This window comes from Prinia subflava, chromosome 27 (genome assembly GCF_021018805.1).
Source record: "Prinia subflava isolate CZ2003 ecotype Zambia chromosome 27, Cam_Psub_1.2, whole genome shotgun sequence".
In the NCBI taxonomy this organism is placed as follows: Eukaryota; Metazoa; Chordata; class Aves; order Passeriformes; family Cisticolidae; genus Prinia; species Prinia subflava.
Genome location: NC_086273.1, coordinates 1,410,815 through 1,434,261, shown reverse-complemented (window position 1 = coordinate 1,434,261; position 23,447 = coordinate 1,410,815). Strand labels below are relative to the sequence as shown.

Here is a 23,447-nt window from a genome sequence, read left to right as displayed (position 1 = left end):
AGATAGTGGAACCTTCTCAATGTGGATGAGGAACTCAGCTATTGAAGGAGACCAAAAATGCTGGGATTTTCTCCTCATGGATGAGGAATTCAGCCTTGGAGAAGCCCAAAGAGGACCTCAAAGACATTGAGACCTTCTCCATGTGGATGAGGAAATGTTAAGGGTTCCCAAAAATTGTGGGATCTCTTCAACATGGCCAAGGGACTTGAGAATCCCAAAGATGGTGGGACCTTCTCCCCATGGATGAGGTAATTTCAAAGGATCACCCTGCTCCACTGCCCCCATCCTCTCAACTCCCTCACCTCGAAGACACCCTTTTCCAGGTTCTCCTTCCCGGACACTGCCTCCAGGAAGTTATGGTAGAACCTCATCTGGACCTTGCGCTGCTCCACCAGCACGACTCCAATGTCCCTCAGGACCAGGGCCACGTCCTCACCTGTCCCCAAGCACCGCGACAGGAGGGACATGGTGGCCTGGAGGGCGCCCTCCACCCTGTGCCGGGGCAGTCCCATCACTGTTGCCACTGCAAACGTCTGGAGTGGATCCAGGTTGCCTGGAAGGACATGGAAGATGGGGCAATTTGGAGTATCCTCTGGAGGTTTGGGGTTTTCTGGTGGGGTTTTGGGGGTTTCTCAAGGTTTTATGGGGTCTCCTTATGGCTATTGGGCTCCTCTCATGTTTTTTTTGAAATTTCTCAGGATGTTTTAGCATCTTCTCAGGGTGATTTTGGGTCTTGTGGGGGTTTTTTTTTGACTCCTTGTAGTTTTTGAGGTCTGTTTGTGGGTTTATGGAATATTCTCATGGGGGTTTTTTGGTATCTACTTAATTTTTGAGGTTTTTTGGCATCTCCTTAGGGGTTTTGGAGCCTTCTCATGTGGTTTTTTTTGAGGGGGGGTGGGATCCTTTTGGGGTTTTGAGGTTTTCTCTTGTTTCTATGGGGTCTTCTCATAGGGTTTTTTGGGTATTCTCTTCATTTCGTAGGATCTTCTCATGGGTTTTGGGGTCTTCTCATGGTTTTATGAGGTGTCCCTGCATTTTTTGGGGTCTCCTCAGTGATTTATGGGGTCTTGCTTGATTTATGTGCTTTTTTGGTTGTCCTCATGATTTTTGGGGTATCCTCATGGGTGTAAAAGTCATCTGATGCTACTTTTGGGTCTGCTCGTGATTTTTGGGGTCTTCCTGTGTTTTTTGGGAGTTTCCTTGTGGTTGTTTTTAGGTTTTCTCAATTTTTTGTGATCTTACTGTGCATTTTTTGGGTCTCCTCATGATTTTGGGGGTCTCCTCATGCTTTTCTGAGGTCTCCTTGTGAGTTCTGGGGTCTTATAGGGGTGTTTAGGGTCTCCACAAAATTTCTCGGGACTCCTCATGAGTTTAGGGTCTTGTGATTTTTGAAGACTTCTTGTGGGGTTTTCTGGGGTCTTATCACGGAGGGGTTTAGGGTATCCCCATGTTTTGGGGGGTTCCCCTTGTGAATTTGGTCATCTCCTTGCAGGTTTTTTTTGGGTCTCCTCATGGGTTTTAGGGATTCTTCTCATGGGTTTCGGGGGTCTTCTTGTGGGTTTTGGGGTCTTCTTGTGATTTTTTGGGTCATCTTCTCATTTTATGAGTTTTATGAGGACTTCTTATGGTGTTATGGGGTATCTCTGTCTTTTGGGAGATCTCCTCATTGTTTTATGGGATCTCCTTGTGGTTTTGGGGTCTTCTTATGGTTTTTTCAGGTCTCATGTTTTTTTTGGGTCTTGTCACAGGCTTTTTCTGAGGTCTTGTAATGTATTTTTGGGTCTCCTCACAGTTTTTTAGGGTATCCTTGAGATTTTTGGATTGTTTTTATGGGGCTTTTTAGGGTGTCCTCGTGGGTTTTGGGGGCTCATAATGGATTTTTTTGGGATCTCCTCTTGGTTTTTTGGGGGAGTTCTGCTTATGATATTTGGGATCTTGTGTTGTTTGGGGGTCTCCTTGTGGTTTCTGGGATCTCCTCATAGACCTTTAGGGTATACTCATATTTTTTTAGTTTCCTCTCACACCTTTCAACTCCCCATCTTCCACTCCCTCCCTCAACCCTCCCCCTCCATCCATGTCCACCTCAGAATCCCCATGGTCCTACCACGCCAGAATTTGCAGTCATCCATCAAATTGTGTCTCCGGACCAAATTCCTGGCCAGGCAAAAAATTGGCCTCCGTGTTGTCACCTCCATGTCCCCAACCTTCACCCGCCAGGGCACCACATCCAGGGCACCAAAGGTTGGGATTCGCACCCCCTGCAACCAGAATTTTGGGGATTTGGGGATCTGCTTCACCCTGGAAGCAGAATTTCAGTAATTTGAAATGGGAATTTGGGATTTTGGGGTCTGCACCCCGTGGAACTTGGAATACTGGGACCTTGGGATCTGCACCCTCTGCAAGCAGAATTTGGGGATTTCGGGATCTGCTCCCCTCCGGAAGTGGAATTTCAGGATTTTGGGATACATGTTCCCTGAAAGTGGGATTTTGGGATCTGCACCCCCTGCAAGAGGAGTTTCAGGATTTTGGGATCCAAACCCCCTGGAAGAGGAACTTTGGGATTTTGGAATGAACCAGAGGTGTCTTGACCTCCAGGAGGGGACATGGCAGGGGAATTGGGGTGACCTTGTTCCGCAGCAGGAGCTGTTCCAGGATGAAGTTGGCCACTGCATCCCAAATTTTCTTCCACTCTGGAAATTGAGAAAAACTGAGTCAGGATCCCAACAAATTCTGACACTCATGGCGATCCAGGGAGTGCTAGTACCTTCAGGAGTGGTGGTTGAAGCCACTTCTGTCCTCCCCCAGAGCTTCACCTTGGTCCTTCTGGCAGTGGGAGGGTGGGAGCTCATTCTGCACTCCCTTGGGATTTGGGATCAGGATGTGAGATGAGGATGCGGAATTGAGATATGGGGTCTGGGATGTCCCAACACCATACTAGCTCCTGCTGTGTCCCCTAGGATGCTCACTGATGCTGCTGGTGGCACTGTGACTTTGGTGGGGCCTCTATGACGTGGTGACACCACGGGGACAGGGGTGGATATGGGGACAGGGGCTGGGGCAGGGAGGAGGGATGGAGTATGGAATGGGGAACATAGGGTGGGGGACGTGGAGGGTGTGGGACCAATGGGATGGGACATGGAATGGAGGACATGATATGGAGGATGTGGGATGAGGCACATGGAACAGGGACAGGGGGGATGTGGGGGATGGGAGATGGAAGACAAGGGATGGAGGACAAGAGGGACATGGGAGATGGGACATGGAATGGGGGCCACAGGATGGGGACATGAAATGGGGAACATGGGGGATATGAGGGAATGGGATGAGGGACACAAAGGGATGTGGGGGATGGGGGACATGAAATGGGGGACATGGAGAGGGTACTTGGAGGATGTTGGATGGGGGACAAGGGAGACATGGGGGACCTAGTCTCCAGGTGTTCAAAGACATTACGATAAGCAGACACAATGACAAAGCAATTTTTGAGGTATTTTTCTTGTTATCAGGTCCTTACACCTGGTCAATGCCCAAATCCTGGGACAGGGATCAGAGTTGTTTGGCTTCACTGACATCCAGTTCCACATTGGAGCTGCGATGTCCCAGCACAGAGCAACAGGGTCACCAAGGGACTCTTCCAACTTGCAGCTGAAGTCTTTTCACACATCTCGCAGCTCACCTGAGCACAGGGATTGAATGGTTGTCTCTGGCCCTGACTCTTCCTCCTGTTGTGAGAGACCTGCTTTTCTCTTCCTCCCTCACTAAAGGATTGGTGCTAATTTGGTCTTGGATTTCTTCTTTATAGCAGCAACTGCTCTGCTTTCCATCTCCTCCCCTTGAAGGTGCTGTCCAGTGACCAGCAGTGTCCCAGAACCAGCAGCCAGGGCCCAGCAGGTTGCATCACTTCTCATCTCTCTGGAGCTGCTGTGGCATTTTTCCTTCACGTATTTTATCACTTCAGCTGGGTCCTGTAACTGTTCAGGGGTGAACTTCTAAACCACTGGAGGAAAGGAGTCCTCCAAATACTGGCCCTTGTCCTCCCACATTCCATGCCACTCATGACTATCCACCCTCAGGGCAGATCTCTGAATGACCTTTCTAGAAATCTCTGTTCTGACTTTAAACGTGGTGTGGACCACACTGGGGAGAGCTGGCAGACTCAGCAGCAAGAAAAGAGTTTCCTTAACACCCAAAGGAAAATCAAAATTCTCAAAAGTTGTACCAGGCCTGAAGGAGGAAAAGGGGGTGAAAGGCAGGGGAAAATCATCCTCCCCTGTTCCCCCACTGTCAGAGTCCAGGGCATCCCTCTGGCTGCCCTGGATGGTCCAAGACCCCGACAGAGGGGTTTGGGACCCTGGCAGAGGGGTCTGAGACCATGATACAGGGCCCAAAGGTACACTGTCTTTGATCTGAGTCTATGGGGAAAATTATCAGCATTGCACAAAGATTTACAGACCCCAAGAGTTTGATATAAATAATAGTTAGTTTATCACCGTGTGCTAATGGGGAAGGCAAGATGGAAGAATCAGGGTGTGGCCCTGTTCTTCTTCCTTCTTGTTCTTGTCCCCCATCTTCTGCTGTGGTAGGTCACAAGGGATTGGTGTAGAACAGAAGTGACATGTTTAGTATAGGTAGCAGGTATTGGTAATAGACTGTAAATAAGGAATACGTTGTGGATAATGGTTGGGTCAGAGAAAGGGTACAAAAAGGTCCAGTGCGCCCGACCTGGGGGAGAGTCACCTCATGCTCTTGTCACAGCAAGTACCTTTGCTGGGCACAGAACAAATCTAGAGATAAAGGACAATAAACAACCTGGAAAAACCTGAGCTCGCGACTTCTCAGTCTTGCTTCTGCTTCTGGCACAGGCATTCAGAGGAAAAAAGACTCTAAGCCCGTATTTCTCAGGAAAAATCCACCCGAGACCTCACAGGCTGGGTACGATTGTTACTGGAGTCCCAGAGGCAGCAGCCAAAGCAAGGGCAGGAGAGCAGCACTGAATACACATCCCAAATGACCCTCAGTGCCCTTGGTGTTCTCACATCATAAACTGATACCCCACAGTACAACAACAGAGCAATCCTGATCCCTCTCCCTGCTCTGAAAAAGATCCCTGAGAGGAACACAGATGGGAATATGCACAGGATGAGCTCCCACACCCACATGAGCAGACCAAACAACATTGTGCCCAGGGGCTCTGAACCTAATACAGCAAATGCTCAGATCAAATTTGTTGCCAACCTGCTCTGGGCAGATCTGTTGTTATCCAACCCATTGTGCTCCACAATGGCCCCAGAAAAGTGCTGCCCCATGACCACACAGCTCCTTTCCAACCACATCCTGCTCTAATGTCCCATTTGCTCTTTGTCTTTCAGTTTTCACATGTTGCTTGTGAAGCCACTTCTGCTCCAGGAGCCTGACTGGGAAGCAATTTGCCCCATAACAAGATATTAATCACAAAAATGCTCATCCCAGCAGAGACAAGACAGGGGCAGAGGAAGGGAGAGAGCCAGGCCTAGGGGACATGGCTGGAATGGTGATTGCTGCAGCAGCCTGGCCTGCCCTCAGCAGACATTGTGGCCAGAAGTGTTGTGAGGTCACCCAGCACATCAGAGAACCCACACAACAGGGATCCCATCCCTGGGGAGGTGAAGGGTGAGGAGGGTGGGAGAGGCCCTACCTGGGCTCTGATTCTGGGGCACCTCTGTTACACAACCAAACCAGCCTTGGCACACAGGGAGGCCAGCTGGGCTTATGGCCACCCTGCTCTGCACCAGCCCTGCAGCTGGGTAAAAATCTTTCTTCATCGCCAGGCTGAACACTTCCCTATTTCACCAAACATCCTTTGTATTTCATCCTCCTCACATGCTCCAGCCAAGCTTTCCCTTCCTAAACACAACAAAGTCACCATTTCTAAACTTCCCCTTTGCAAGCTATGTTTGCTGTCACCTCCTGTTGACATGGCCCCTGCCAGAGCCAGCCCTATTCCTGCACTGCCCCAGCTCTGCTGCCTCACAGCTGCTGCATCAGGAAGGGGAGAGCCATGGGGGAGGGAGGGAAATGCACAGGGACTCCTCCTGGGAGGGACCTCAGGAGGTTTCCTGGCCAGGCCAAAGCACAGTCAGCGGAGAAAGAGACACAGGGAGGGGCTGTTTGTGTGCTCTGCCATGGCAGGATGAGATGCAGATCTGCAGAGACACCCAGACCATGCGGATCCCTGCAGGAGCTGATCTCACAGCATCTCCCAGGTCTCTGCTGCTCGCTGGTTGCTCTGGTTTGATGTACCCTGGTGGTCATATCCAGCCCCACACACACCAGTGCTGTGTGCACACACACCAGTCTCACCAGTGCCTGGGCCCCAAAGGACACAGGACCTGATGATTTGTGGTCCCCACTCCAGTATCTGACATTTGGATCTCATCTATACCAAGAGCATAGAGCTGCCTCACCCCAAAAACTTCTTAAAAACGGAGTGTTCAGGAAAATGCCACAGGCTGTGGGGATCAGCTGTAGGGCACTGCCAAAGCAGTGTCCTGACCAGCCAACAGTGTAAACCCTGTTTAAACATTATGAACTCCTCTTAGCCTTCTTTCTCTCTGTTTTCTCATGCCTTTTCCTCAGCAAATGGCCTTAATCCTCCATCCTTTCTCTTCCTGGGGTCCTTTCTTAAACATCTCATGGGAAATCTTGCACATTCCCCAAATGCCCTTTGTGGATTTCCATCATGAATCTCAGACGCTGATGCAGAACCCCCCATGCTCTGGCAAGAACTGGCAAGGTCATGCTGGAAAGCTCTGCCATTGACCCCTTGGTGAGCCTTTCATGCAGATGTGTCAGAACTTCCCTTGAAATTTTTTTTTTTTTTTTTTTTATTTTTTTAAATTTGAATGGCCCTAAAATATCATCTACTGCAGCCCCTGGCTGGAGGAAGGCACAACTACACAACTACCGCTAGACAAGATTGCTCAAAGCTCCTGACCTTGAACACTTTTTGGAATGGGACATCGACTTCTACGGACAGCCTGTTTCTCAGTCTTGTCACCTTCATCATAAAATATTTCTTCCTTGATATCCAACTTAAATTTACCCTTGACCATTTTAAAGACATTGCCCCTTCATTTGCAACTAAAAAACCATAATTAGTGGTTTTTTTGGATTATATATGACCACAATGTTTTATTCTGAAAAGACCTTGAAAGGACACAAAAATCTCCCCAGGTGGGATTTGGAGGCCTCAAGCACATGATCCATGAGACTGAGGGCTTTGGGCTCCGTGGTGTGAGGACTGAGGACAGTGCAGGAGTAGCCTGAAAGGGCTTTGAATGGTGGTTTCAGAGATGATGGAGCTCTCCTCACTGTATGACACAGCTTGAGAAAGAAAAGATGCCACAAAGGGCAGTGAGGAAGGTCCAAACTGAAAACAAGGAGAGAGGAATTTCCCTCCCAGGGCAGGGCTGTGGTGCCACACATCCCCCAGCAGGAGTCTGGAGCAGCCCAAGGCTCTGTGTGCCCAGGCAGAGGCAGGCAGGACGCAGAGCTGTCAGCAAAGGAAGGGCCCAGCCAGGTGGGGCAGCCGGGGGATGACGACAGCCTGCAGGGACAGAGGCGCAGGGCATGGACACCGTAGCACAGCCTGGGCTGCACAGGGCACAGGCATGGGCAGCAGCTGAAAGGCCCTGACACAGCCAACTCTTGCAGCCCTTGGGCCATGGCTGCTGGCCCTGGGCCTGAGGCATCAGGAGGAGACAAGTGACCCTTGCAGGCCTGGGGCCTCATTGCCTCCTTGTCCCTGCTCAGCAGCCTGGCAGGGGCCGCCCCATGGTGCTGCCCTTGGCATTGCACATCCCCACATCCCAGTGGCCCAGGAAGAGCCCTGAGCAAGGAGGGAGGGACAGGATCTGCCTTGCCAGGGGCTGGGGCTTGAAAATAACAGGGCATATGCCTTTATTAATATTCAGCTCTTAATTAAAGTGATCAGCTCTTTATTAAAGTCATCAGCTGAATTGTAGAGTCCAACAGGAGTTTTTCACACTGCTGTGGCAATCTGAAGGAGCAGGTACTGTTGCAGTTCTTCACTCGGCTGCCCGCAGTAGGTGCTGAGTCCTTGTCTCCAGGGGAACAGCTAAAAGCTCTCTCTGGTCAACCACCAGAAAGCAGAGCGTTGGAAGCGTCTGTCACTGGAGTGCGAAGTAACAGACATCAGCTCTTTAAGTTCATGGAAAAACATCAAGACTTTCCCATCCTCTGTCTCTGGGAGTTGAGCTGGCCAGCTCCCATTCCATTCAGACTCCTCATAGGTCATGGTGAATCTTCAAACCAGACCAGGGGGTGCGTCCACTCCTTCCTCAGTCAGGGCACTATCTAAGTCTCCTCTGATGCATCTAGCTTCTCATCTTGGGGTGCAGTTCCTCTAAAAAAACTCTCCCAGGATTCACAGGGTCAGTTTTATTTGCATAATAAACAATAACAAATACATATGCATTTTTCCTGGTCGAAGCAGAGGGTATCCCAGATGAAAAAGGTAGTTACAGTGAACAATGACCGGGCAATCTAGACAGGAGCCGCTGCTTTTCACATTTTAATGAGGTAGGAGAATGCCACAGGGCAGCTTCCCCTCATCCTCAAATTTGCTGAGGTGTGGGGCTACATCTAGCCTAGCCGGGAGGGGGGTCAGCAGCTCCTTAGGAACAGCAGCATCACCCCAGCTATGGGGTTCTCTGCAAAAAGGAAACCCCCCCATTTTTCTAAAAGGCTGGGTGATGGCACAAATTGGGAGGAGGGGGTTGCATTTTGAGTGCTCACAAACTCTTTTAATATGCTAATGGGTGCTCTGCATTTTCCTCTGGGGGGATGGAGTGGCTGTCTCGGCTGTCTTGCTATGGGGGCTAGGACAGGGATGGCCCAACCCCTCTCAACCGGGGTTTTCCCTTTCCTGGGAAACGCTGGGGGTTCCAGTGCCCCCCCCTCCCCCCTCCCCTTTTTACTCTGCCCAGAGCCCGGCCATGGTTCTCGTCAGCAGCAGCTGCGCCAGTCAGGGCCGCACGGAGTGGCTGTGGCTGCCCCGCGGCTGGTGTTCTAGAGACACAGCCCTGCCCCCCTCCCAGGGCCACAGCAGCGAACATGGACAGCTTTTTGAGCCCTCATACCCACTGGGAATTCGTTCCTCACAGGGCTCAGGCCTTGGCCCTTGACATTCCTGAAACACATTCAGGTTTGCTCAGCATCAGAGACACCTTTGCCTTGTTTGTCCCCACCTGTCATCACTGCCTGCACTGTTCTGCTCTAACTGGAACCTGGGGACACTTTCTTAGTTGTGTCTCTTTGTGGGACCCATTCAAACCTCAAGAAACATTGGAGTTTGATTCTGACTTTGAATTCTTGAGAGATTTCTTCAACTCTCTCTCAGGGACTGATGTTCAGGGACTAAGCCCCCAACCCACAGGAGAAGTCCTGGTGCTGTGTCTGTGCTGCTGAGCTGGGCCGGGCTCCCGGCACAGAGGCAGCTCCTGGCAAGAGCAGCGCTGCAGAGAGACAGCTCTGCCCAGGAGCAGCTCCTGTGCACAGCCCAGCTGTCGCTGTTGAGACAGTCACGACACACAGAGTGACACAGTAAGATTCAGAAGGCTCCAAACTTTATTCACAAAGCTCATATTTACAGGAAATATCAGAAGATGCTGTCTTAAACTTAATTGGTCAGCAATACAGTGAAACTCAGTTCATTGGTCTGTAAGGGCTATTGTGTATGTCTATCAAATTTTATCTCTCTATATATGTTTACATTTTTCCTTTGTGGGTTCTCATGGGCCAAATCTTATTGTGTACACTGGTGCATTTGTTTTTCACCCTCAGAACAGATTGTGGTGTTAAGGGCACTTTTCCTTCTCAAAATAGTTTCACATGGAAACTTGCAAATTACTTCGAAGAAGTGACAGGCTAACTTTGGCAATTTAGCAGAGCAGGCCTGGTCTTATGAGGCCTTTATTTTATAATTCTCTTACCTGTCACGAGACCCAGCAGGGCTGAGGAGACTGCCTGCGGGCACATCGGGCATATCACAAAGGCACAGAGAGATGAGATCAGTCAGGGCTGGGAAGATGCTGAGAAGTGACTGGGGGAGAATCATTCCCAGCCCTTGACACAGGAAGTCTCTGGTTGCAGGACAATACAGCTGCAGCTCCTGCAGTGATCTCCTCAAGCTGGAACATCTCACTGACTATGGATTCTGTAAATACAAATCAGACTATCTCTGGTGTAGAGGACAAGCTAAGAGCTTCAGCTCACTTCCAGAATATTTCCAAGATAAAGATTTTTATAAAGACAAGGAAATTTACTGAGATTGTTTCCAGCTTCCTTCTCCCATGCAATGAAAAGGATAAAATATTATAAAATTATTAATTTTGCCAAGTATCTGAGAGACCTGAATTGTAGCTTTGGATGCTCTGTAAGTCTACAGGAGTTTCCTGAAGTACTTTTTGCCACTCCACTGCCCAAGGACAGCACCAGCATCCCCTTTGCTGGACTCATCAGGGTTAGCCTGACTTGCCCTTTCTGCAAGCTGCAAACAGAACCTGCCCCCAGCCAGTTTTCTGTAGGGCCAAGGAGAGTGCACAGAGATTTGGGGTCTGTGAGTGCTGGCAGGGAGAGATCAGGCACAGGGAAACACCTGCAGGAGGAAAATTTCCAGGAAGCAGAGAGAAGATCAGGCAATAAGAGAAAACAAAACCCAGAAATGTTATGGCAGAGGCAGCCCCTCGCTTTGAACAAGGCCCCTCCCTCCTGTCCCCCAGCCAAGCCTCTGCCCTCAGGGCTGGGGTCCAGGGTGTGAAGCCCCTCCTGTGCAGGCAGAGCTGCAGCAGAGCCGTGGGGCAGCTCTGCAGCCCTGGGCCCAGTTCCCTCTGCAGAGCACAGGGCTGGGAGCAGCTGCCCGGCACTGGGGGGCTCTGGGAAGGGGCACAGCTGGCCCAGGGTGACGCTGTCCCCAGTGCCTGGCTGTGGGCAATGCTGTCAGTGCAGCCAGGGAAGGAGCTCCATCTCCATCAGTCCAATGCCATCATTAGGACACTTGGAAGTCTCCCCGAGATTCCCTTCCAAGCTTTGAGATTCCCTCCAGGATGTAAACCTGTCCTGTAGCATCTTTGTGTTATCTGAAAGCCCCACAGTGAGACACAGAAGTTCTGTGATGGAGAAAAAGCTGTTGGGTTGGTGGAATGAGCCCTGTGTGTCCTTGGGTCCAAATGTGGGGCTGAGCCCTTGAGAAGAGGATGGACATTTGGTGGACTGGGGTGGATCCATCTGTTCTTAGCAGTGTCAGGATGGTTTTTAAAGGAAACATGGGAGGGTGATCATCCTGTGTCTGGGAAAGTTGGAAGCCCAGAGAATCCTGGAACAGGATAGGGTAACAGACCTCCTCTCCTCACTCTCCACTCACTACCTTCCCTTAGAGACCTCACTTCTCCCTGTGGGCAGCAGCAGAAATGCTGAGAGTTTCTGACATCCAAAAATATGTCAGCAGGAGACATGGAAGTGGAGGTGTAAAAACTCTAGAACACTTGGAGGAGCCTTTACCATTCCTGTTCTTCACACTGGGAGTCCAGATGTTAATAGGGCCTTCTGTGTTTACAAGGTTTCAAAGTGGAAAACCAGAACACGTCCCTGTCCCCCTCCAACTTCTGCACAGCAAGGCAGAATTATAAAAACCCTGTGTGTAGTTACCCTGAACCTGAAGTCCCACTCAGCCAGCACCAGTCAGAGATACAGCCTTGGAAATGAAAGAAAATCTGTTAGAAAATCAAAAGGATGTCCCTGTGTTACAGGAGACAGGTCAGTGGGAAAAGGCTTTGATTTTGCTGAAAGACGTTTCTCCTAACCTGTCACTGATCTTCTCTCCATGAACAGCTCCCCATGGCCAGAGACAGCAAATGTCCAACAGCAGCTCCATCAGCCACTTCCTCCTGCTGCCATTGGCACACACGCGGCAGCTGCAGCTCCTGCACTTCTGCCTCTTCCTGGCCATCTCCCTGGCTGCCCTCCTGGCCAACGGCCTCATCATCAGCGCCGTAGCCTGCGGCCACCTCCTGCACAGCCCCATGTTCTTCTTCCTGCTCAACCTGGCCCTCAGCGACCTGGGCTCCATCCTCACCACTGTGCCCAAAGCCATGCACAATTCCCTCTGGGACACCAGCACCATCTCCGACTCAGGATGTGTTGCTCAGCTATTTCTGTTTTTATTTTTAATTTCAGCAGAGTATTATCTCCTGACCATCATGTGCTACGACCGCTACGTGTCCATCTGCAAACCCCTGCACTACGAGACCCTCCTGGGCAGCAGAGCTTGTGCCCACATGGCAGCAGCTGCCTGGGCCAGTGCCTTTCTCAATGCTCTGCTGCACACGGCCAATACATTTTCCCTGCCCCTCTGCCATGGAAATGTCCTGGACCAGTTCTTCTGTGAAATCCCACATATCCTCAGGCTCTCCTGCTCACAATCCTACTTCAAGGAAGTTTGACTAATTGTGTTCAGTGCCTTTTTATCATTTGGTTGTTTTGTGTTCATTGTTTTCTCCTATGTGCAGATCTTCAGGGCTGTGCTGAGGATCCCCTCTGAGCAGGGACGGCACAAAGCCTTTTCCACCTGCCTCCCTCACCTGGCTGTGGTCTTCCTGTTTATCAGCACTGGGTTTTTTGCCTACCTGAAGCCCTGCTCCATCTTCTCCCCATCCCTGGACCTGGTTGTGTCAGTTCTGTACTCGGTGGTGCCTCCAGCCCTGAACCCCCTCATCTACAGCCTGAGGAACCAGGAGCTCAAGGCTGCAGTGTGGAGACTGATCACTGGATGATTTCAGAAACACTAAATCACTGGCCAATTTTTTGCAAATCATTTTTAATAAAAGGAATCTTTGATACTTCTTGTTAGTTTCATTTTGGAGATTCATCTTTATATTAGTTTTTTAATATTGTCCACAAAGAAATGTCATTATTTGTGCCCTTTCTCATCTTTTGTCTCTCCACCTTTTCTTTTGCCCCAGACTGTGTCAGTCAGGAGCTGTGCTCTCACTGGCATTAAAGAAACTAATGAATCTCCCCAGAAGAGTTTTCTGCAGAGATCCTGCTTTTGTTCCCTTCTGTGTGGCTGCAGCAGCAATGTCTGTGTGCAGAGCTGGGGCAGATCAGTGCTGGCACAGCAGCTGTGCCCAGCAGCAGCAGCACTTGGTGTTGCCAGTGCTGCTGCCGTGGCCCTGCCCCGCTGCCCTCCTGGCCCTGCTGTTGCTGTAGGGCCTGAGTGCTCTCGGGGCCGGGCACAGGGCTGGGGGTGGCAGTGCCAGGGCTGCAGCAGGGACAGGCCATGGGCACTGCTGGGGCAGCGCTGACGCCTCAGGCCAGGGCCTGGGGGCTGCAGGCTCCTTGCCAAGGCTCTCTCTAGAACACGGCCAGGCCAATGCTCAGCACAGAAAAGCCCTGTCAGCAGCCCCAGGGTGGCCGTGCGCAGACTGGGGGCAAACAGCATCACAACATAGGAACGTCCCTTGGGGAGCAGGATCATCTGTGGTGGTGTGGAATTAAGTTCATGGTTTATTAGGTTTGTGCAGGTTGATTGTACAATGGTATGTTCCTTGTACCCCATTTTTGCCTGTTGGTATTCTCCTGTAATTCCCCAAAGTCATGTAGCTATTCAGTTATTTGTCAATCTTTTCTCATAGTCTGTGTAAACCCCTCCCTGTTGTCCCTGATTGGTTTCGGTTATGTCACCCCATGTTTCTACCACCTCTTTAGTTGAAACCTATTGGTTGTAACCTCCTTACCACACCCCATTTCACTGCTGTATAAAACGACAGATCAGAAGAGCCTCGGGGGCAGTTTGAGCATCCAGCAGGTGGTAAGGAGGTTCTGTGGGACCCCCAAATAAATCTGTTGTTTTTACCGGACTGGCTCCTCCCTTCTTCTTCTCCGTCGTTGTCAGCATTCTTCACCGCCTCACACAGCCTCTCAGGACAAGAACTCACAGGGATCAGCAGGCTTGCGTGACTTGCCTAGCTGTACACTTTAGCCTGCTGCGGTGTCTGAGCTAGCCGAGGCAGGCAGAGAGACTGAGTTCTCTTAAAGGCACCGTGACAAGCTGGGAACTCACTGGGGGAAAGGAGGGAGCAGTTGTGAAATTTAAAAGCAGGTGGGAGAGAGAAATGTTCAGAGAATGGCTGAACTACAGCTTGGGCAAGCTGAAAAATGTCATTTGGAGTCATCCCAGACTGATTTCATTTCAGAAGTTATTGAACAAGTTTATTTTTGGAGGGTGTGATGTTTTCTCTCGGAGATGTACACTCTGCAAACTTGAGCTGCATTTCCCAAATGCTCAAGCAAGTCTCTGCTGCAGGTCACACCATTTCTTCCTTGGCTGATTCTGGCCCGGGGCTGAGCTCCAGCAGAGCCCTGGCAGAGCCCAGAGCAGCCTCAGCACCCGCAGAACCCAGCTGCAAGGAGAGAAACCAGAACCCGCCTGTCAGCTGAAGGCTCCTGTCCCCCTTGTCCCAGTGCCCGCAGTGCCCAGGCCATGCTGGCCGTGCCCAGAGCGGTGCCCAGAGCTGCCCATCATTGCTGCCCTTGGCAGCAGAGCAGGAGGGCAGGACATGTGCCCAGCCTGCAGCCAGCCGTGGCACATCCACCTCCTCAGCAGCTGCCCACAGCAGGATGCTCCTGTGCTGGCTGCCATCTCCCAAAAGCTCTGATCCCACCCAGGCCAAGAAGACGGGACCCACCTGACGCCCTCCGCCGCTGGAAGAAAAGCTGCTCCCAAACGATGTCCTCAGCCTTCTCCAAGGGCACGGCCCATCCACGGCACGGCTGGTCCCAAGCACTTCCTGATCCAGACTGGACACCACCTAGAACGCTTCCTTTAGAAAAACAAACAGCAAATTAACAAAAATAGACTACAGACTAAAAGGGGAAATGAGGGAAAAGGCACAGTGGATACGGGGGGCTGTTGGGAGGGTCAGGAGCCCACTCCCATTTCATACCCACCCCAGCCCATGGCCCCAGCCCTGACAAAAAACAGCTTGGCAGCCCACTGAAAAATCAAATGCATCCACCCCAGCAAAGAAAAACCTTTGTTTCCCAGCCAGGCTGTGACATGCCCAAATCTGGGAGCATCCCCCTGCGTGTGCACTCATCTGCAAATTCGCTGTGGAGCCTGGCTTTGAAGAAGGTGCCAGAATCGAAGTCCATGATTCTCAGCTTTGTGGTGGCCTGGTCAAAGAAGAGGATGTCATCCTTGATGTCATCCTGGCTGTCTCCAGCAGCAGCAGCCCCACCTGGCACAGCTTTTCCAGGGGCTCCTTCTCCTTCCCTGGGGTGATATCAGGCTGTCAGTGTTCTGCCCAGGGCCCCAGCTGGCAGTGACCCAGGACAAACCAAACCAGCTGGGATGGCAGCCAGCAGTGCTGGGCAGAGCAGCTCAGCTCCAGCACAGGGGCTGTGTGTTCCCATCTGATGAGCCCTGTGCAGTGACACAGGCAGGACAAAAACGTCTGGGTTTCTTTGCTTCTGATTGCCAAGGATTGTATGGATCTGGAACTTACCAGAGCCCTGCATCAAAGTGTGCCTGTGGCTCTCTCCCTTCTTCTATGGCAGATGAATATCCTGCATCCAAGGATGACAGAACAGGTCTTCTACTGAAGGCCTGTCCACATCATGAATGGATAAACACCACCTGATGACATCTTGGCACTCTGGGGGAGAAACCAGAAACTGCCGGTCAGTTGGAGAAGGCTCCTGTCCACTTTGCCCCACTGTTCCCATGCCCAGGCCATGCTGGATGTGCTCAGAGCTGGGCCTAAACTTCCCAGGAATTCCCTGTTTTGGAGGAGAGCAGGACAGAAGGACATGTGCCACCTCCTCAGCAGCTGCCAGAGCAGGATGCTCATGAGCCCACTGCTGTCTCCCAGCACTGGTATTCCCCCCATGCCCAGAGAGGAGGATCCACCTTGAGAGAGCCGTGGTGGCAGCGAGAGCTGATGGTCCCAGCTGATCCTGTGGCCCCTCCTGAAAGGGTGCTCCCCACAGACCATCTGGTGCAGCAGGATGCCCAGGGACCAGATGGTAGCTGGCTGTCCATAGTACCAGCCACAGTTGTTCCATTCCGGGGGGCTGTATGATGGTGTTCCTATGGAATACAGATGGATTTCATCAGGGGGATGCTGCTGCTCCCAGAGCCTGGCCCCAGCATCCCTGGGCATGGGGGGGCTGCCCCAGAGGCACGTGGTGTGACCTGCTGCCCTCTGGCCAGCACCTGGGACTTGTGTGCAAACTTAGGGGTTGGAAAAGAAGCCACTGGTGTTGGAAGAGGGCAGGGGAAGCCCTGGCAAGACCCAACCATGACAAGGAAAACCCCACTCAGGGCTGGATAAAACCATGTCTTCTTCCTCCCTGTCTGCATTGCCCCAAAAACATTATGAACCCAAAGCAAACAGGGCTAGCACAGCAGTCCAAGCCCTTTCTCACCTGCACACCAAACTGTCTGGTGCACAGGTTCTGGCTCCCCCACTCTCTGCTACCCACAGCCACGGGTGTTTCTGTCAGAGTGGCTGACCCAGCCCCAGCCCCAGTCCTGGGCAGAGTTGCTGGCAAAGGCTGCCAGCAGGGCTGGAAGCTGCTAGAACCCACACCCACACCTGCTCAAAGGCAACTGGGCGGAAAACGTAGTGCCATGACTGGCAGGGAAAGGGAGAATCTCCAGTGCCACACCCAGGCTGTGCTGTGACATGTTGGGCCAGGAGATGTCTAGAACAAGGACAACACCCCGGCAAGGGCTCACCTGCAAAGCGTGTGTAGGCTGTGTCCTGCAGGTAGGTGCCACAGCCAAAATCAATCAATTTGGCCTGCCCGGTGGCCAGGTCAACCAGGATGTTCTCTGGTTTGATGTCGCGGTGCAGGACCCCGCAGCTGGTGCAGTGCCGCACGGCCTCCAGCACCTGGCGGAACAGCTCCCGCGCCACCTCCTCGCTCAGGAACCCCCGTGCCCGAATGAAGTGCTGGAGGTCCTGACACCACTCCGGGCGCTCCATGGTGATGATGATGTCGCTGGGGAGCTCCATCCACTCCAGCAGCTGGACGACACCAGGGAAGCCAGTGGAGACCTTGTGCAGCAGCACGATCTCCAGGGGTGCGCTGGTGCCGTTGGGCTGTGGGAGGAGCACGATGCTGTCAGTGGGGCTGAGGCCGTGCCAGGGGTCGGGGACCCCTCAGCCAGCCCGGGATGCTCTGCGCCCTTCACTGGCCTCACACTCGCTCTCCCTCCAGGCGTCCTGGCAGCTTCCACCCTGCCAGGCCTCTGCTCATCCCCACCTGGCACGGTCCGGCTTCTCCCGATGCCCCGCTCACTCACCAGTTTGCCCCAGTGCTGGATGCGGTTCAGTGGCACCCTTTTGATGGCCACCTGCAAGGCAAGGGGAGCAGCAGGCTGAGCTCACTGCTTGCCCTTCCCAGCCCCAGCCTCCTTCTCCTCCACCCTCCTCCTCCTCCTCTGCCCCTTCCTCGTCCACTGGCCACCGGCCCCGCCACTCACCGGGGCACGGTCTGAGATCCGTGTGGCCGCCCAGACGCTGCCGAAGCCGCCGCGGCCCAGCAGTGACCCCAGGCGGTTCTGCTCCTGGAGGGGCTGCTGCGCCTTCCCTGCCGGCGAGACGCGGCTGTCAGCGCTCGGCCCGGGGCCAGGAACGGCCCCTGAGGGGGCAGAGCGGCCTGGGCTTGGCATCCCCAGGGGTTCGCTCCTGGCAAGGGGACAGCGGCGGCTCAGGGCCGGCAGCCGCTCTGCCGAACGGAGGAGCTCGGGCCGGGGAAGCCGCAGCGGAGGCGGCGGGAGTGACCGCAGTGCCTTTGTCCCCTGCGGGCCCTGGGAGGAGCGGGGGTAGGGGCCAGAGCCGGGGTAGGGGCCAGAGCCGGGGCCGGGGCCGGGTCCAGGGCAGGGGCCGGGGCCGGGGCCGGAGCAGGGGCCGGTGCTGGGGCCGGGGCCGGGGCTGGGGCCGGGGTCGGGGCCAGGCTCGGCACAGGCGCAGCCAAAGGGCGGCGATGCCACCCCAGCCCCAGGCACTGATGCCCGCCAAGCAGCGCCCCAGCCATGACGGCCAGAGCTGGGCGAAGGCGAGACCACGGTGAGATGCCCGGGGGCAGGGACGGGGCAGCCCCGCTTGGGGCTGAGGGCGGGTCAGGGACATGGCCCAGCCTGGAAGAGGAGAGGGACACTGGGAAAGGAGGGGACACCGAGAAAGGGAGACTGGAAGAGGTTTCAGGACTGTGGGAGAGGGAGAGGGGAAGCACGGGTTGATCGGCAAAGCCGCTTTTTTCTTTGCTGCTGCTGCTGCTGCTGCCGCTGCTGCTGCTGCAACTGAAGCCCCAGGGCCATTTGCTTCCGTGTCAGTTTTTTCCGTTGCCCCCTTGGCCTCGCGCTGAGCCCAGCGCTCCCCAGGGCAACCCCTGAGCCTGTCCAAACACGGGAACTTGGCCGTGTTCAGCCAAGACCCAGAGTCTTGACTCCTGCACAGTGACAGAGGAATCCCCTTGGCTGCTGCTGTGCATTGACCCTGATGAGGGTCAGACACTGTCACAGCACATTCCCTGAATGCAGAATTTGTACCTGACCCAAGCACTGCACTTGTGTCTCCAGCACTGCTTTCCAAGAAAAACAGGGCAAGGCAAACTGGATGTAGTTCATGGTATTTTACAGTGTCTAAAACTTGACTAGTCATGGATCTTAGAGGTGAGATCCACTTGGAATAATGAAATGGAGAAGTAGTTTAAGATGGAAAAGGGGAGCACATAAATAAACAGAGAAAAACATCTTGGATTGTTTCTTTCCACTTTCATTTTATTTCCTAAAAGCTGTTTCAGCTTTCCCAGAATCTTCTCCACATTCCTGTCTGCTCTTTCATGTAACCTTTCCTGGAGAATGAGTTGCAGCTTCTGTCACAAGATATCCCACCAATGCAGCTTCTCTTGACTTTCCACACCATGTGTGCTGCAGGAGTCTTGCAGCAAAGCAGGAGAAAGGTTTTGAGAATTTGACAACATTTTCTTTCCTTTCCCCTTGTGGGCTGGGGAGTTGTGCCATTGGTAAGATTTTCATTGTTCCTGTTCTACCCTAAGAAAACAGGATGGGCTACCAGGGGTCCCTACTGGGAGTCTGTTATCGTCCACCCAAGCAGGAAGAAGAGGTGAACAACTTCTTCTAGAAGCAGCTGGAGAATGTTTCAGGATCACCAGCCCTTGTTCTTGTAGGTGACTTTAACCTAGCAGACATCTGCTGGGAACTTAATACAGCAGAAAAGAGGCAGTCCAGGAAGGTTTTGGAGTGGATGGAGGACAACTTTTTGTGACAGCTGATGAGTGAGGCCACCAGGGGAGGGACTATGTTTGACCTGTTGTTTGCAAACAGAGAAGGGCTGGTGGGAGATGTGGTGGTTGGAGGCTGCTTGGGGCACAGGGATCATGAAATTACAGAGTTCTCAATCTCTGTAATTTCATGGTGAAATCAGGAAGAACATCAGACTTTTACTTTGGACTTCTGGAGAGCAGACTTTGGCCTATTTAGGAGATTTCTTCACAGAGTTCCTTGGGAAGCAGCCCTTAAAAACAGAGGAGTCCAGGAAAGGTGGGTGTGCTTCAAGGCAGAGATCTTGAGGGCAGAGGAACAGACTGTCCCTGTGTGCTGAAAGATGAGCTGACAAGGCAAATGTCCAGCCTGGATGGGCAAGGGGATTTTGAAGGAAGTAAGGAATAAAAAGAGGATGTATCATTTTAGGAAGGAGGGTCAGGTCTCTCAGAAAGCATTTAAGGGGGTTGCAAGGGCACGTAGCAAAAGAAATCAGAGAGGCCAAAGCTCAGTTTGAAGTCATTTTGGCAACTTTTGTAAAGGATAATAAAAATGTTTTTACAAATATATTAACAGCAAAAAGGAAGGGTAAGACCAACCTTTGTTCTCTACTGGATGTGGGAGGGAACTTAGGAACTGCAGATGAGGAGAAGGCAGAAGTGCTTAACGCCTTCTTTGCCTCAGTCTTTAGTGGGAAGACGGCTTGTCCTCAGGACAGCTCCCTCCTGGGCTGGTAGATGGTGTCAGGGAGCAGAATGGTGCCCCTGTTCTCCAGGAGGAGGCAGTCAGAGAACTGCTGAGCCCCTTGGATGTTCATAATCCATGGGCCCAGATGGGATCCAGCCCAGGGTGAGGAGGGAGCTGGCAGATGAGCTTGTGAAGCTGCTCTCCATCACTGACCAACAGTCCTGGCTCACTGCTGAGGTTCCAGAGGACTGGAGGTTGGCCAATGTGTTGTGTGACCCCTACACGAGAAGGGTAGAAAGGAGGATCCTGGTAATTATAGGCCAGTTTGATATGGGAAACTTATCTAAAATTCAGAATCTTAGAAGCATTTAATGTGCTTAAGCAGATGGAGGGGAAGCAGAAATTTACAGCTTATTTAGCAACCGTGTAAAATCAGAAACACGACTTGTAACGGAACACATGAGGATTTAGTTGACAGGTAAAGGCCACAGAGATAAGATGTATGTTGTGTATATTGTGAAAACTCAGTAAAGCAAGACTTAGGTATTGTGAAAACCTGATAAAGCAGAACCTGTGGCTAAAGAAACCAGTAAGAATCAGGCTCCTGGTTTTGGCCAGGACAAACTGACCTTGCAATTAGCCAAACCATTAGTGCACCTCTGCCCAGAGACAGAGGTCAAACAGTGAACAACTGAGGAAGACCTCTTACTTCATCAGAAGACTCCAGCCAGCCACTACCAGGAGGTGTGGCACCAGAGACTAATTATAATATGAAGTGCAAGGAGGTGGAGAGTGGGCAGGGAATGGGCGGGCAGGGAGGGATGGTTTTGTGGGATCTGAGTGTATTTAACCCTTAAACCTGTCTCAACCAGGTATGCAGGTATGGTGGAAAATCCCCCGTGTGTTCCAGCTGGAAATAAAACATACCTGCTTTACAGTTTTAATTGTTAAATCCTTATCCCACAACTCAAGTCAGCCTGGCCTCAGTACCCAGTAGGGCACTGCAGCAGTTTATCCTGGGTGTCATCACACAGTACCTACAGGATGGCCAGGGTATCAGACCCAGCCAGCACGGATTTAAGAGCAGAAGGTTGTGTTTGATCAGCTGGGTCTCCTTTTATGACCAGGTGACCCACCTGGTGGCTGCAGGGAAGGCTGTGGATGTTGTCTATCTGGATTTCAGCAAGGCCTTGGACACTGTCTCCCACAGCACACTACTGGAAAAGCTGGCAGCCCACGGCTTGGACAGGAGCACTCTGTGCTGGGTTAGGAACTGGTTGCATGGCCGGGCCCAGAGAGTGGTGGTGAAGGTTCTGCATCCAGCTGGTGGCACCAGTGGTGTTCCTCAGGGGTCTGTGCTGGGGTCACTTCTGTTCAATATTTTATTGATGACATGGATGAGTGTGTTGAGCCTTTCATTATCAAATTTTCAGCTGACACAAAGCTGGGAACATGTGTCCATCTGTTGAAAGGTAGGAGGGCTCTGCAGGGAGACCTGGAATGACTGGATGGATGGGCAGAGTCCAATAGGATGAAGTTTAATAAGTCCAAGTGCTGAGTCCTGCATTTTGGCCACAACAACCCCTGCGGTGCTGCAGACTGGGGACAGAGTGGCTGGACAGTGGGCAGGCAGAAAGGGACGTGGGGCAGTGCTGGACAGCAGGCTGGACATGAGGCAGCAGTGTGGGCAGGTGGGCAAGAAGGCCAATGGCTCCTGGCCTGGATCAGGAATGGTGTGGGCAGCAGGAGCAGGGCAGGGATTCTTCCCCTGTGCTGGGCACTGGTGAGGCTGCATCTCGAGTGCTGTGTCCAGTTCTGGGCCCTCAGTTTAGGAAGGGCGTTGAGATGCTTGAGCATGTCCAGGAGAGGGCAACAAGGCTGGTGAGGGGCTTGGAAAAAAAACACTGTTAAGAAGGGCTGAGGGAGCTGGGGTTGTTTAGCCTGGAGGAAAGGAGACTCAGAGGTGACCTAATTGCTCTCTACAATTCCCTGAAGCGTAGTTGTAGTCAGGTGGGGTTTGGTCTCTTTGTCCAGACAGCAACTGACAGAATGAGAGGACACAGTCTTATGCTGCACAAAGGAAATACAGGTTTGACATTAGGAAAAGGTTTTTTATGGAATGGTTGATAAAGTACTGGAATAGTCTGCCCGGGGAGGTGGTGGAGTCACTCATCCCCGGATGTGTTTAAAAAAGACTGGATGTGTTACTCTGTCGTTACAGTTTTTGGATGGCATAGAAATAATGACATGACTCTTGAGATGATGATGAAATGAGAGCAATCTTTATTCTTCTAAATTCTCTATTTGTAGAGTACTTTGGCACAATTCATATGATTGGTCCTTAGAGTCTACACCCTTTTTGTAAACACCTTTTCCAGTAAACATGTGGGAAAAACAACACCTGCTGATGGTTTTTCACTTCCCAGGATTGTTTTGGTTTCCTCCTTAAGATTTTCCCAGGCCAGAATGAGAAAGTTGCTCACCTGTCTTTTTCACAGACCCTGGCAGAGCCTGAAACCTGAATTCAGTCCAATTGTCAGCATCCATAGCACTCGGTGCCAAGGTTTAGTTAAGATATTAGGGCATGGGTTGGACTCAGTCTTGAAGGTCTCTTCCAACCTAGTCATTCTGTGATTCTGTGAATTGTTAGGGAATACAAGCCTGGCTGAATGCAGAGAAAGAATCTCCAGAGCCTGCAGCCAGAAGTGGAGAGCTGTGTGATGATCATTCCAACACCACCATGGACATCAGGAAAGTGATCTAGAACATAAAAATGAGGTGACAGGGAGTTTGTTTCTGTGTTCAGTTTAAATGCTTCTACATGTCTTGTACTGGTATAAATCAAGAGTATAATTGTTTCCTGAAAAGCACTAGAACAAGCTGGACCTCTCAGTAGATGACTGAAAAAATCTGAAAATGAGAAATGCAGGGAATGACTTGGTGAACTTTGTCTGCAAGAAAGGTCATTTTTTCTAAAGCTTCTGATCCATTCCCTCTGCTTTAGTCCTTGCTAACAAGGCCATTTGCATCTCAGATCCCCCATGAAATGAGAACCCTGAGCTGGTGGAACTGCCTGAAGGATGCCGTGTTCCTCTGCAGGGACACTCAGGGGGAAAGAGGAGCCTGAGCCCTGCCTTGGGAAGCCTTCTCCGAGCTGGAATTTGTGCTGTGCTGGAGAGGATGAGGAGGGGGAGAAGGCTGGGCGCTGTGTGGCAGGAGCAGGAGGTTTGGGCTGCAGGACATTCCGCCTGTGCCGCTGCCCCGCAATCGGCGGCCGTGCCCGGGGCTCTGGGCCTGGCCCCGCGTGCGCTGAGCTCCCGACACTGCGGGAGCTCCCCGGGCTGGGCTCAGGTTCCACTGGGACTGGGCAGCAGGCTGGGCTCCAGCTGGGGTCAGCAGCAGCTGGAAA

The 23,447-nt window shown here is 52.1% G+C and overlaps 1 protein-coding gene and 1 pseudogene across 1 annotated transcript; one reads left to right on the top strand and one right to left on the bottom strand.

The window, feature by feature from the left end:
- Positions 1-11,856: 11,856 nt before the first annotated feature.
- Positions 11,857-12,830, top strand: LOC134562446 (olfactory receptor 14J1-like; annotated as a pseudogene).
- Positions 12,831-15,585: 2,755 nt separating this feature from the next.
- LOC134562307 (serine/threonine-protein kinase pim-1-like) lies at positions 15,586-17,737 on the bottom strand. Its single transcript, XM_063419692.1, has 5 exons — positions 17,549-17,737; positions 17,369-17,419; positions 16,799-17,165; positions 15,968-16,147; positions 15,586-15,713 (listed from the first exon to the last, which is right to left on the bottom strand). The coding sequence occupies exons 1-5, from the start codon at positions 17,735-17,737 to the stop codon at positions 15,607-15,609; spliced, it is 894 nt and encodes a 297-aa protein (XP_063275762.1). The 3' UTR covers positions 15,586-15,606.
- Between the last annotated feature and the right edge of the window lie 5,710 nt (positions 17,738-23,447).